The sequence below is a fragment of the Salvia hispanica genome, chromosome 6 (genome assembly GCF_029641045.1).
Source record: "Salvia hispanica isolate PSC_SH4W2 chromosome 6, Shi_PSC_v1, whole genome shotgun sequence".
Lineage (NCBI taxonomy): Eukaryota > Viridiplantae > Streptophyta > Magnoliopsida > Lamiales > Lamiaceae > Salvia > Salvia hispanica.
This window is the reverse complement of record NC_142697.1, coordinates 20,317,956-20,328,846: the sequence shown is the minus strand read 5'-3', so window position 1 is coordinate 20,328,846 and position 10,891 is coordinate 20,317,956. Positions and strand designations below refer to the sequence as shown.

At 36.7% G+C, this 10,891-nt stretch overlaps 2 protein-coding genes and 1 long non-coding RNA gene across 3 annotated transcripts; 2 read left to right on the top strand and 1 right to left on the bottom strand.

Moving 5' to 3' along the window:
• Positions 1-795: 795 nt before the first annotated feature.
• LOC148923338 (leucine-rich repeat protein 1-like) lies at positions 796-2,173 on the top strand. The gene is made up of 7 exons (XM_089060812.1): positions 796-952; positions 1,034-1,166; positions 1,237-1,308; positions 1,494-1,637; positions 1,713-1,784; positions 1,872-1,943; positions 2,020-2,173. Exons 1-7 carry the CDS (start codon positions 880-882, stop codon positions 2,090-2,092), a joined length of 639 nt encoding a protein of 212 aa, XP_088916938.1. The 5' UTR covers positions 796-879; the 3' UTR covers positions 2,093-2,173.
• Positions 2,174-8,036: 5,863 nt separating this feature from the next.
• On the bottom strand, positions 8,037-8,951 carry LOC148923337 (NAC domain-containing protein 83-like). Its single transcript, XM_089060813.1, has 2 exons — positions 8,635-8,951; positions 8,037-8,548 (listed from the first exon to the last, which is right to left on the bottom strand). The coding sequence occupies exons 1-2, from the start codon at positions 8,813-8,815 to the stop codon at positions 8,091-8,093; spliced, it is 639 nt and encodes a 212-aa protein (XP_088916939.1). The 5' UTR covers positions 8,816-8,951; the 3' UTR covers positions 8,037-8,090.
• LOC148923336 (uncharacterized) lies at positions 8,637-10,651 on the top strand. Its single transcript, XR_016132706.1, has 2 exons — positions 8,637-8,769; positions 10,211-10,651. It is a non-coding gene; the product is annotated as an uncharacterized LOC148923336 (long non-coding RNA).
• Positions 10,652-10,891: the final 240 nt, after the last annotated feature.

The window sequence follows — 10,891 nt, the reverse complement described above, 5'->3', positions numbered from 1 at the left end:
TAAATTCTTATGTGTGACACGCACGTGTGTTAGTGTATCTAAGTAAATGGAATGCTAGATACAAGAACTTTATTCTTATAAGCTTAATTTGTTTTCTGATCGGCGATTAATTTTATAGGTGATTTGAACAGGCAAGAGTATATTTTTTTCTCGTGGTAATTACTTTCAATTAAGAGAAACATAGTTAATTAAGAATTCAAAGAATCAGAAACCAAGCGAATGGATCTGTAACATTTGTTCTTCGAAATCAAACATAATTAAATAAATTTGCTCTTGGACGTAAAACATATATAAAAAATATTAAATTAATTATAAAAATATGAATATTAAATCAGCGGGTTTGTAGGGGAAAATGTAAATTTTATAAAAAAATTTACAAATAAGTAGTGTTTACATAAAAGGGAGCAAACGGGCAGTGCACTGCCATGATTCCTTTTCTTTGGTCATTTATCAATATATGGTAAAAGGTAAATAATGCATATTTAAATAAAGCATGCTTCTTTTGAAAGAGATCCATTTGTATTCTTCAACCACTGGTCCTCCACAATATAAAGGGTCCTATTGTTTTGCTCAAATGGGAAAAAAGGTTGAAAAGTTAAATCCCAATAACTCAAAATGAGAATATGGACAGTCTTAAAATTGGTAAACAAATAGCCATGTATCGAAAATTTTGAGATATATATATAAAAAAAAAAAAAAAAAAAAAAACTCATCACACACACAGACACCATGTATCTAAACAATGTGGAATAGACTACTCCCTTTTATTGGCTCTATAAATTCCCCAACATGGATTAGGATTCCCTGCCTAGCACTACAATATAGGAGTAATAAAACCACACCACTCTTCTTCCAATAATTCAATAATTGAAACCACACATGGCGTTGAGGATTCCTCTCCATCTACTTCTCCTAATTCATTTAATAGCACCCATATATGCAAATTCAGAAGGTAAAGATTGATGCTTTATAGTTATAGGAGTAGAACAGAAAGTGCATTTGGTTGATGTTTGTTTTTGTTGGAATGAATTAGGTGATGCTCTCTATGCATTGAGGAGGGCTGTGAAAGACCCTGAAAATGTTTTGCAAAGCTGGGATCCTACCTTGGTGGACCCCTGCACTTGGTTTCATGTCACCTGTGATGCTCAAAATAGAGTCACTCGCCTGTAACTTATCACGCTTTACATTCATTTTAATTTCAAGAACAAGATTTGATTTTTGAGTTGAATTGGGCAGTGATCTTGGAAATGCAAGGCTATCAGGGAAGCTTGTTCCTGAGCTGGGAAAGCTGGAGAGGCTTCAATATCTGTGAGTACATTCATTTTCTGGTGTTGTAGTTGTTCAAGATACTGTTAATTACCATACAGTTCAAAACAGCTAATTCACCATATTAGTTCAATGAATGAATGCATAGATAGGTATGAGGTCAAATGTTGCATTGATTGAAGCATTAATTTGATGGGAGTATTGGTTGGTTGAATTGGGTCTTGTAGGGAAGTGTACATGAACAACTTGATGGGGCCGATTCCGGGTGAACTTGGACAACTGAGGAGTCTAGTGAGCCTTGATTTGTACCACAATAACCTCACTGGTTCCATCCCTCCTTCATTGTCCAATCTTTCCAATCTCAAGTTCTTGTGAGTTCCAATCCATCCTACTTGTGCAATCCTCTTTATGTTTCGATTTCTGTTTCTAAACACCGATGTTTTTAGGCGTCTAAACGGTAACAGACTGAGAGGGAGAATACCAAGGGAGCTCACCAAGCTTGGAAACCTCAAGATTTTGTGAGCTCTTTTTCTTTACTAGCACTACATAGTATTTCATGGGTGGTTATATTGAGAGTTGGTTTCCATTTGTTTTTGTGTGTGCAGTGATGTGTCGAATAACGATTTGTGTGGTACAATTCCTACATCTGGCTCCTTCTCTAAACTAACACAAGAAAGGTAATGCATACTTTTTTACAAGAAATTTTCAATTTCTTTGAGTTTGTGTGGTTCACTTCCACCATCTTTGTTGCAGTTTTATGAACAACTCGAGATTAGAAGGGCCTGAGCTGATGGGCTCTGTGACATACGACATCGGAGGGTGCTAATGAATTATGTGTAATTATTTGTTGAGACTTTCAAAATCATGCTAATTTCCAATTAGTATTGCACCGGGCCTTGTTTGATTATCCACTTCTTTGCTTGGAATATGCAATTTGGGATTCTTGTACATTCTAATCATCTCATCTCATCCAATAAATCAATGATCTGATTGTTATGGAAGAATGCAGTTACTTGCAAATTAAAGGAACTCTAAAAATCACACAGGAGAGTATAAATGAACTAGAATGACATGCACGATGAATCAAATAATTATCACTACATTAATTTCAGTTTTGTGTTTTCATTCTCTTTTATAACTAGGCAGCAAGTATAAAAAAAATAGTGAGAGACACAATGACTTTTACTTTTCCAATTATATGCGTCTAAAATGTCCCGTTGGGCGGGCGAGACTGTATTTTTGAAAAAATATCTTTTCAAAAAATTGCAAAATTCATTAAGTACTAGTATTAAGTCAAAGTCTAAAAATATACTATAAGAATATTTTTGAAGTTTGAATATCATATTTGATACAGTTTCTTCGCTCTAGGAAAAATTACGGTTAAACTCGATATTTTGATTTTAATGTTTCTACTGCTAAAAGAAGGTCGGCACATGCATACAGACAATCTTTTCTCTCCAAACAAAAGATTTGACTGTTTTGAGCAAAGAAGAAAGTATGGCGACGGTGTGGGGTGCATTTTGTGGGAGTGAAGAAACATGATTCCGGAGGCCTTCTTTGGAAGAGAATAAAGTTCACTCCCACCCGCAAAGCCAATGCCAAGAAACTCCTCCGTCGCGTTTGGCAGGTTCTACTAGTTAACTTTTCTTTCTTTTCAGTTGAAGCAAATTTACCATTAAATGTACCGTTATGATGAGCCCTAGGATGGTTGCCATTAGGCTCTGTATTCTCTCGAAGAAACGAGTGTTTTTTCGTAAGCTACGCACACGAGCTGTATGATGAAAGTCTTTTAAAATGAGATTTCGTAGCCCACTTTTCTTCATATAATAATGATTTCAAGAGTTATCTTTTTTGCTTCTGAAATAGTATTGAAATACGTATGTACTTAACAACTGCTATTAGATCTTAGAGTGAGCGAACCACATCACTAGCTGTTCCAAATTCCAATAATAGACATTCAAATTGAAGATATGAGTTGCAGATTGAATGCACGTTTTCTTCAGAAACTGTTTCATGCTTTAATTTTAGCGTGATCATGTATGATGACTGTGTTTGGACATTGAGAACTCTACGGTAGTGAGTGCAGTTATGTTCTTATTGTTCTACCTGGCCAGCAGATTGATTAAGCTCGTGATGAGGTTAGGTTTACCTTGTAGTCACTTTGATGAAATTACAGCTATGGTTTGGGAATTTGGGGGTAATTGGACACTCTGTCCTGCTCTTCATCATAGTTCATTGAAAATTATGTTGTAATTTTACTAACCACCGCAATAAAACAGCATGTCGTAACATCCATGAACCCTACTATTGAAAGACAGCTTCAAGAACTGGTCGTACTTTCCCATCCTATTGTAATGTTGACGATAATAATGATCATCTAGCATGAGAACTATTTGCCTGGCTATTATTTATCAGTAGATATGTTTTCCTAGCCTTTTCCACACCAGTAGTGAGAGTGAAGTGCTATATATAAACACAGTTGAGCTGAAATGTCATACAAACTATGTAAATCAACACTACTTATTTTCTTGATTCCGCAAAAAACTATGCATTTTAGTTGTCTTTGACTTGTAGAGGACTTCTTGTTCAAGCAGAGCACTAGACTTAAATATGTGCTTTAGTCAACTGCTTTACGCCAAATTCATATATGATGTTCCATGTGTAATATTGCTTGGTAATTCTCTCAAGTGTAAGCGATATGTACTATGTAGTGAAAAGTATCGACTCACACACAACACACATTGATGAAATAACAAAGAAACTATGAATGAATGGAAATTACTAGATAAAATAACTAAAAGAACAATGGAAGAACAGGCAAAGGCCTTCATCTTGCAAGGCCTCGGAAAGACTTCAGTGGTGTCCAGACTACTACTCTTCACACCTTTCCCATGCATCCATAAGGAGGTATATACTATTTAAAGAGTATACAAGGCTCTGAAAGATAAAGCTAATCCTACTCTAGAAAGAATAACAAAATCTAATCAAAAGGGATAACCTCTAAATCTAAGAGATAACTACCAATACTGAAACTGAATTGCAAAGAACTCCTCATTCTTCTTCCATGCGTTGCTGATCACGTGCCACAGGTCGCTTTCCTTTTCGATGATACACTTGCCATGGACGATGGTCGACATTAGTAAATTCTTGTTTCAAGCTATTGTTGTGAGTTCCAAGAGACTACTTCTGGCTGCATCTTCATCTTTCATACACATCAAAAAAGTAAAGATTTTCCCCCTATCAAATAACCAACTGGCATCACATGAAGCCCCAGCACACCCCATTTCAACACTGAACAACAAATAATTGATTGCATATTGATCTGTAGGAACTAAGTTATGATTTGTATGTTGCAGTAAAGTTGCCTTCTGATTTTCTTTCTTTATTTCGTTCTTGAGTGTTGGGGAGGGGGTTGCTTGTGTTATCTAGTTTTGACATGAGTGTCTTCTCTTTAGAGTGAGGCTGTTTTGCGGGCATGCTCTGGGATGCCTCCCCAGGAAGTTTCACATGCTGAAGGTAGCAGAAATATTGCCAAGGACAACCAAAGCCCCTAAGGTTAGACGAAATGAGAGAGGGAGGGATCTAAGCAAGCATGACAATGGGACTAGGAAAAGTAATGCCGATGTATATAATGCTTATTCATATTGCCATCTTTGTGCCTCAAACTTCATAACCAAAGTTTTGATGTTCTTAATTTTTCCTTTTATAGGTTAGTTTAAGTCAACAATGTGCACCAACATATAGTATTTTCAGTTTATGTCTCATTGGGTCTTGTATTGACTTGCAACCGATAATTCTACAGCTACTCTTGTTGATTATATTGTTTGCTCTCACCCTCTTCTGGTAAGGTGCGCTATATATTTAAATGGGTTGTCTTTTCTAAGAATTTCATGATTCCTTTGTGCATTGACTGCTAGGATTTACTATTAGATACACCTTTAGATGAAGCAATCTTAGATTTGAGGATTCAATAAAAGATAATATATTGCACCTGCATTCACAGGAATAAGGAAAGTTTATTATCCACTAGAATAAGTGGCCTGTCTTAGAGATGACAAAGTTACTGCTGATGGATATAAAACGACCGGAAGCATAAATTCCATACCAGTCCCTTTCTTTCTTGAATACTGATGCTATCCCTGGGGTTTAAGAATCTAAATTACGTAGAAGACCCTTCTTATTTACTGTATCTACTGGCTATGTTCAATCCATGTCCTTTTATTTCAATGTGATACCGCTGACCTAATTATGCGGTCCTTACCTGTCCTGCTGCAGATAATCATTGATCTATTCCAGTTCTATGTAAGAAAAATATATCAAGACATGGATCATGATTAGCATATGATGGTCCAACTTCTTAATTACTCTTTTTATGATATTGAAGCTCCATTACTACTTGTCTTGTGCAAGACCAGGTCAAGATTTCTAAGATGGTACTTATGCCCGGATCCAACCTGTATATTTGTGATATTATTGTTTGCGTCCCGATATGGGTACCATCTCATCTTGAGGCATGTGGTGGTGGAAAACATATTGGTAGAAGTTAGAAGTGTTTGAAGATATTAGCTAACCATCTGGGTGTGAAGTGATTGTGGCAAACTGTGATGAGTAATAGTTCCATCATCTTGGTTGGTATAGGTAGGCAGCGTGTGAAATCCTGGAGTTGAAATGAAGAGGGGGCCTACAACTTTTTTAGTATTTGCTTTGGGTAGACTTATATGTTGATGTAGAGGCCGTTTTATTTGAATGTGGCTAAAGAAATAAGATGTCTCTGTTGCAGAGATTCTAAGCAACCTTCTCAAAATACTTATTTTTGTGCAAACAAAAAACACTGCAAGTGGTGCCTCATTGAATTCTTCAACTTGCATAATTGGCAAATTATTCACATTCCTTGTCTGTAACTTCATCCCTTAAATTGACCAAACTGCCCCTCCCTCCACAACTGGTACAGGTGGGCCTCTCTTTTTTATTACTGATTGACCTAATATGTTGATGCTAATTGCTAATATTAATATTTCAGTTGTCTTTGTGCCCCACCACTAACCCTGTCCACCTCACACACTTAGTCAGCTCTACGAATTTTCTTTTCATAATACTATTATGGTAAAATACCATTTTATATCCAAATAGTTGGAACATTCTCACAATTCAACTCCAAAGTAAAATTATAAACTAGTCCTAATATATTTATGACCGTGGTTGTCCATGATTTTACTTTTATCAGTTTAAAATATCAGCTTTCTCCTTTTTTTTTTCTTTTTTCTTTTTACACTGTGTATTAATTATAAACAGGAAATTCATTAGAGTTTCTAGAAAAACAATTGCAAATGTAATGTGGAGAATTTGCAATAAAAATGGCGGCTTTGCTTTCCTTTCAGTCGGACATGACATGAAAAGGAGATGTGTATGGAAATTGGAAAGTGATATAAACTTATAGAAAGGGTGACGTGAAGAACTCCAACAGGCCTTGGATAATTCTACACCACTGCCACTAGGAAGTTTGGTTTGGTCGGCAATTTTAATACTTTGGTGTTCTGTTTCTATGTGTTTTTTATATTTTTCATATTATGCCTTTTTTGTACATGTTTCTTCCCTTGTTGCAATCAGGTTAATAATTGTGAGTGTTAATTGTAGTATATGCCGCCCATAATCCCTCGAGCCCCCACTTGTCACTCATTTGGGAAAGCCCTTTATTTACCATTTTCCTTTGAAATGATCTCATCAATCATAAACAACCTGAAATCATCACATAACCTGCCTCACAACAACAAAAAAGCACTGCCAGCTAGTTCAAATCATCATAACTTATCTTGGTTTAAATAATAATATCCCTTGTTTACGTATTTGTTGTCTAGTAGCTAGTAGCTGTATAAAAATACTAATACTAGGCGCATGCTATTGCTGAAGGTGAGTCAACTACTAGTGGGGTTTCTGTATGAAGACCTTGCATGTCCTATGCTTGTACGTAACACACTAGACTAATGCATTGAGTTCATTAAAAAATACATACGTTTCCGTGTTTAATTAGGTCTAAGAATGAAGTATTATAGTAGTTGGAGAATCTTTTTGCAAATATTTCAACACAATGTGTTCATTTAATCTAAGAATGAAGTATTATAGTACTCCTCATTAGGCACACAATGTATATGTTTATTTTAGATTTGTGTCCAATTAGGCATGGTTTTCTACCATACCTGGCCCAAAGAATTGAAATGAAGGTTGGATTACCCAATCAAAGTGATTGCATAATGAAATAACTTGTGGGAGATGATTGTGAAGAATTTTCAGACTCTCCACTCACCTACTGGTCCTCTGTTTTCAAAGTTTAGTTATTTATGTTCCCCCAAGAAATGAAGCCTAATTTTGTTGCTTGTGATTCTGGTACTAGGATTTTTAGAAATTTCAACTCCCTTCTTCAATATGGAACTTGGTTCTTGAAATGTTTGTCTTTTTTTAGGTTCTAAGGAATCCCATGCCATGTAGCGATCTTGCAAAGATCTTGTTCTTATTCTCTCGTGCCAGGTAAAAAATGAGTATTATTTCTCTTTTCTTTTTTGAAATTATTTTTGCCTTTAAAAATGAAAAAGTTTAATCTATGTAAAGCTAGATTTCGTGTATGCACATGCTCCACTTTTCTTCCCATCTTTAACTTTTGCCTACCCTCTGCTTTCACATAGCTTTCTTGAATTGCATGGTGAAACAGTTGAAACTCTGGTTTAGTTGATTTGAAACACAATAATGATGTAATCGTGCAAGAAAGCATGTATCAATGATGAAGAAGATGGTTATTTGATTTTAAAAGAAATATTGGGAAAATCAAACACTTAATTAGAAGGGTGTTTCCTTTTAAAAGTGGAGGGAAAACTATTGCAACTACTGCTCTCTTCTTCAACCTCGGAAGAAGAAAGCTGCGTGATCCCGCTCGAGCCGGAGCTAGTGTTGGCCTTCTCTTTGGCCATGAAGTCATAGAATACCGGCGCTGGAGTGTTGTTGCTGCCCCTTCTCTTCAAAAATATCCGGCAGAGAACCCAGCTTTCCTGTGGCGGCGGGAGGCGGTATTCGTGCATGATCCAATCAGTTCGGCAGCCCTTTGGCGGCTTACCGGTGTAGAAGACAAGGGTTTTCTTCATCCCGACGACCTGGTGAGTCCTCGTGCTCACGATTTGCTTATCCAAACCGGTTGCTTTCCAGTACCCGGAGACGGTGGCCCGGTTGGACCGGTTTCCGTTGGGATACTTGACTTCTTTTGTGCTGAAGAAATACCTCTCCTGCTCTGAATCGCCTGTGATCACACACCATTACCATTACCATTGATTAAAAAAATAGAATTTGTTTATATTGTGATTATTGAGGGAGGTAGTTAGTTACCTGGCAAATCCCAGGGGTCGGCCTTGCAGACTTCGACATGGGCGATGATGGAGGCGGGAATGGGATAGGAGTGGACTTTGCGCTTCAAGTATTGTACCACGAGCTCTTCATCTGTGGGGTGGAACCTAAACCCAGGTGGCAATCTCAACACCCCATTTTTTATGAGGCTAACTTTCTCCATGAAATGGTGTTTGATTTGATTTTAGTGGTGTGTGCTATTGAAAATGCAGCAAGTTAGAAAGTAGAAGGAGAAGAGAGATAGTATAAGAAGAAGGGGGAAAGTTGGGGTAGTTTTATAGTAATGGGGGATTTGAAGGGAATAAAATAGCAAATGGCGTGAACAAGACTCAATCTCACACACTATCCCTTACTTTGACGCATACAATAAACAAAAGTTGGACCAACACAATAACATGGCTTGTTTTCCTCTTCCAAAAGCTTTCACTTTTCTTGCTTGCTCACGCAACTTTGCTACTTCCAATTAACCATTCCCCAACCCAACGCTCAATCAAACCTTTATTAACTCCGATTTTCAGCATCCCTATCTATCATTAATTGCATTGCGAGGTTTGAACTTGCGTGCTTGATTTGAGGGAAGGTGTGAACCCTTTGATCCAAGAACCAAAAGATTAATTGGATAGTAAATAAAGGACGGTGTCGAGGGTAAATTAGGGATGACGGACCAAAAGTTGCGAGTGAAGTCACCCCCATGTCATGCTTATATTTGTTGCCTTGTGATTCGTTGCTACAAAAATGACCTGAAGTTAGTTAGTTGGCCTGCAAATTCATTGTTATTTTTGTTTTAATTTTTATTCTGCTCAGAATATAGTGGGTGTAGCAAGATGTTACACATACATACATCTCATAACCCGTAACTACCCCAGTTTTTTAACTCCACTCATAAAACAAGTCTCAAGGACACATAATACTACATCCATCTCTCAAAATATTGCTTATTTTCGCATTTTAGCTGATTCTAAACATTATCCATTCTATTGTTGGTCACTATTACACTATTTCTTTTTATTTATATTTTTCATTATATACATAAAAACTAAATATGTATATTCCACCATGCAAAGCACTTGCAATATCTGTGGATCTATTTTATCTTTCGACTACACTAGTCTTAACCAAAATTCATTAAAATTTGAGACGAAAAGAAAAGAACTAAGTATATTATGAAACAAAGGGGAGTATGAAATAGTAAAGAGATAAATGTTAAGGTTGGTATACTAACACCATGTTTTGAGTGCTTGCACAAATCAAACTAATATATACAAATAACTCTGCATTCATTTTCTTGCTATGGGAAGAAATAATTTCATCACAATAACGTTTGACTTGTAAACTTATGTTTTATGAACACAAATAAGTGAACAAGTCTAAGTTTTTTCATTATACACTGGGTAGTGAAACAAGTCATCATAATAGGTGACTGAATCAGATCCTCATCGAAGTAAAATAGAATTTCATAATCCAAATATGTCTTGGCTATTGATAAGGCTAATTTCATGCATCGGTTATGTGGTGAAAAATCACCTTTTTACTGGGTCTAACACAATTTTTAAGCCAGGTGTGTGAAGGAAATTGCTAGGTTCAGGAAGAGCTGAAGGCAGTGGACTAGCGAAAGAAAGCGAAGGAAAGTGAGCAGAATTAAAGAGAAAAATGGCTGGACGAAGGGAGTCAAAAGATGAGGGCAAAAAAGACTATTCACACAAGAGAGCCCCTGCTGGACCCACTTCCACGCCTATATATAGAGGAGCATGCAACACACGAAATATAGATGATTTAGCTCTCAGCTCACACACTCACACACACTTGGGAAAATGAGGATTCTGGGGTAGTTAGAGGTTCATCTTCGGGAAAAAGTCAATGGTAACACCGTCCTCACGAAGGGCGAAGATACAATCATTTACATTCAGTTTTTGCACTTTTATTCTGTCGAACTTCAACGTTTTCGAAGTCGATTGGTTGTTTGCTACTTACCGTTTATCTATGCATTTAGTTTACGTCACGATGGTTTTCATTTTGTGTTGATTTACGTTGATTCTGTGTTTTGAGATTTATTTCAGAGGTTGAATGTTATACTCTGTTTTGGATGTTTATGAGCTTGATCTGGGAAATAGGTTGTGGATCTGCGCTGTTGTTGTTGATCTGTGGTGAATCGGCGAATCTGTAGTTATGGATATAATTTTGGAAGGAGTTTGTTTCGGATGCTTGGATCTGGAGTGGATTTAGCATCCGAAGTGTGCAT